Source organism: Atta colombica, unplaced genomic scaffold, assembly GCF_001594045.1.
Source record: "Atta colombica isolate Treedump-2 unplaced genomic scaffold, Acol1.0 scaffold228, whole genome shotgun sequence".
Lineage (NCBI taxonomy): Eukaryota > Metazoa > Arthropoda > Insecta > Hymenoptera > Formicidae > Atta > Atta colombica.
Window position 1 is genome coordinate 470,934 of NW_017259325.1, and position 3,160 is coordinate 474,093.

Here is a 3,160-nt window from a genome sequence, read left to right on the forward strand (position 1 = left end):
TATATATATATATTCTATTTGTTACAGTATGTATTTCTAAGCAGTTTTAGCAGTAAAATGTCTAATTTGTATTCGTTGTTCATTCGTATATGTACATCCAACTTCAAATATTAAAATAATTTTTGTCAGTTATATGTCAAAAAGATCATTGATACACTGTTATGTTTTGCATCGAATAATTTTACGATTTAGAAAATATAAATTAAGAATTGAAACACAAATGATTTTTTCTCTCTCTTCAATAGCCTAAATAAAATTAATCATTCAAATGTTTTGCTAATACATAATGTACATTGCAAAGATTTTATGTAATATATATATGTAATAATCAGCAGAGTAAATGCTAGTTGTGATAATTGATTACTTAATATAATTTATTGCTTGTATAAAGTGTAAATTGCACTTGAATACTCTAAGATTAAACAATAAATATAAGTTGATTATGAAATAATCTAGTAATTATCCTATCCATTAAATTTGATTTAATTCATTTCAATAATTATAAATCATAAAAATTAATTTTTGATTTTTAAAATTATTAAAATTATATGTTATAATAAAAATGAATAATTTATAGAAAGACAATTTAAAAAAGATTTTTATTTATCGATATATTATGAATTTATCTGTAATCTATAATCATTATCTACATCCATTTTTTTTTTAAGTAAATCACCTGTTAAATAGTATTATCGAGAAAGGAAATCAAATAATTTTTTTTTAATAAATACTAATATACTAAAAATTGTTTACTCATTATCATACATTTGTGTCAAGCCATAAATGTTATAAAAACTGTACAATCTTAATATATATCCATACAGATATCTTTAAAAATATACAAGATATTCATAAGAAAAGAAAATTACTTGCTTTTGGTATAATGAATTTGCACTGTTGAATAAATTACGTTAATTAGTTTGATTCTTCAGTGTCGTTAATTGCTCCGAATATTCGAGGTACAATCTTTGCCAACGAAGATGGCCACCAATTACAGCCAGTACATCGCCCAGAAGTTTATGTTTCTTTATTCCCTATATGATATTTGACATGAAAAATAAATATTATAATATAATCAAATTAAAAATAATAAAATTAATGACGAATATAAATAGTATTACCAAAATAACAGGGTCCCATGCACTTTTGGAAGCTGATGTATGACTTGGACCCAAAAGATCGTCCAAAATTAGCCTTAGACGTTTCTCCAAACCGTCTAAGAAATATTGGAAAGAGAACGATGCATTACTTCATATAAGAGCAGTCGACTCATAATCAACGAATCTCAAATTCAAGATCGAGTCTCATCTACGTATGCCTCAATTTATACGAGAAGATTTGATGAGAAGAATTAAAGATTATTAATGAAAAGATATGAGATGAACAATAATCCGTTTCGGAAATCCATGTTTCATATTATAAAAAATACATGAGAGTAAAATATAAATTGCATGGCGTACCTTGCGTTAATAAGAATGACACCAAAGCCATAAGCCAATGAATGTACTCTTGAGCACTTCCAAGAGCTTTAGATGCGAGTAATTGCTGTTCCAAATAAGAAACTACGCTTGGTGCACTATGCGGTAATCGCGGATTTGGTAAAATATTTCCGGAGGTTCTAAGCAGTCCTTCCTGTAATGATGATAGAGGTCCTCTAGGCGTTCTATTGCCAGAAGTACTCAGTACATTGAATGATGACCATCGCCAAACTGGATCCTGACTGTCTCCAATTAATAGCCATGTCCCTGTATATAATGTATATATATAATTGTTATGTAATCATATATAATGAAAAATAAGATTTTGCTATACCCATATCCTTATGATACATATACGCTCGTGCATTAGTAAATGCTACATGAGGCATTCCATTATATAAAGTGCATGACAACAAAGACGCTCCAGGCGCTGCTAAATGAGCAGCCGAAGTTGAAACGATCATTCTGCATGTATTTCCTATTTCCCACACGCGAACCGCACCACAGCTCGATATTACCATCACCTATTACATTTTTTAATAATTATAAACAAACATTATAAACACTCATGATGCATTAAATCGATGAACAAATTACCGCATTTCCAACAGCATGAACTTTTGCCAAAGGTGCCGGTGGAGCTAATGGTGGTGCTGATCGACATCCTTTTGCAGGATGAAATGTATGAAGACTCCCATCTTCCAAACCCAAGGCTATCACAGCCGGTGATGCCGCTAATGCCACAGCACTATATCCTAAATAGAGATCCCATGTCGGTTCAGAATCTGTGCCTTTAAATACTTGTAAATGAGCTAAGCCATGACTGTTAGTGACAGTCACAGCATAATGTCCCGCCTGTTGGGACAATGAGCTGGACGGCTTTAATGGAGGCAGTAACATCTGACCTACGTTCCTATCAGATACGAATTTAGGCTTTTTATTCGGCGACGAATGGTGTATCTTTGGTGTTGTTTGTTCCTTGCGTTTCAATGTAAGGGAGGATTCTGGAGCATCGACAGCAACTGATTTGGATGATGAAGTGACATTGGGTGCAACAACATCGTTACGTTTTTCTATCACAATTGAGCTTTTCGTTTGTACTTTACTGGTGAACGTCGGTGTGCCTAAACTACCACTGATATTTGTATCTCTGAAAATTGATTAAAAAAAAAAACATTACAAGATTTAATATCAAATCCAGACATAAATATTTTTATAAATAGGAAGTTTATATATTTTAACTTACGTTGTATCTGCTGGCGGTGGAATAAACATAGGAGTAATTCTTCTTTTCCCATCTGAAGTCCTCGTTTCAATTTGTTTATTAATAGGTCCCTTAACTGGAGTAGTTACAGTGTTAGTGACAGGGGGAATGCTAGGAGCGGATACTTGAAAAGATTGATTCGATGCCGGTTGTTTCAAATTGAGAAGTTCTGGTGCTTCCATCACCATACAACCTCCTTGAACCAATGGTTTACCATACAATCGTTCATGTAAACTACTCTATAAACCAAAAATAATTAGTTACTCTATAAACTAAAAATAATTAAATAAAAAATTTTGCAAGATATATGAAGGCAATAAGTTGCATATGTGTAGCATACATACTCATATACACAAACACGCGCGCGCACACAAAATACATACATATATGTGTATGTGTGTTTACATCATGCAAATAT

At 31.7% G+C, this 3,160-nt stretch overlaps 1 protein-coding gene across 1 annotated transcript in view; it reads right to left on the minus strand.

Annotated features, from left to right (window-relative positions):
• Positions 1-878: 878 nt before the first annotated feature.
• LOC108688314 (protein HIRA homolog) overlaps positions 879-3,160 on the minus strand; it is a 4,071-nt gene continuing 1,789 nt past the window's right edge. Inside the window, 6 exon segments of the mRNA XM_018194510.1 lie at positions 879-1,034; positions 1,122-1,216; positions 1,461-1,745; positions 1,813-2,002; positions 2,076-2,628; positions 2,725-3,005. Coding sequence (XP_018049999.1) covers positions 912-1,034; positions 1,122-1,216; positions 1,461-1,745; positions 1,813-2,002; positions 2,076-2,628; positions 2,725-3,005 — 1,527 coding nt within the window. The 3' untranslated portion in view covers positions 879-911.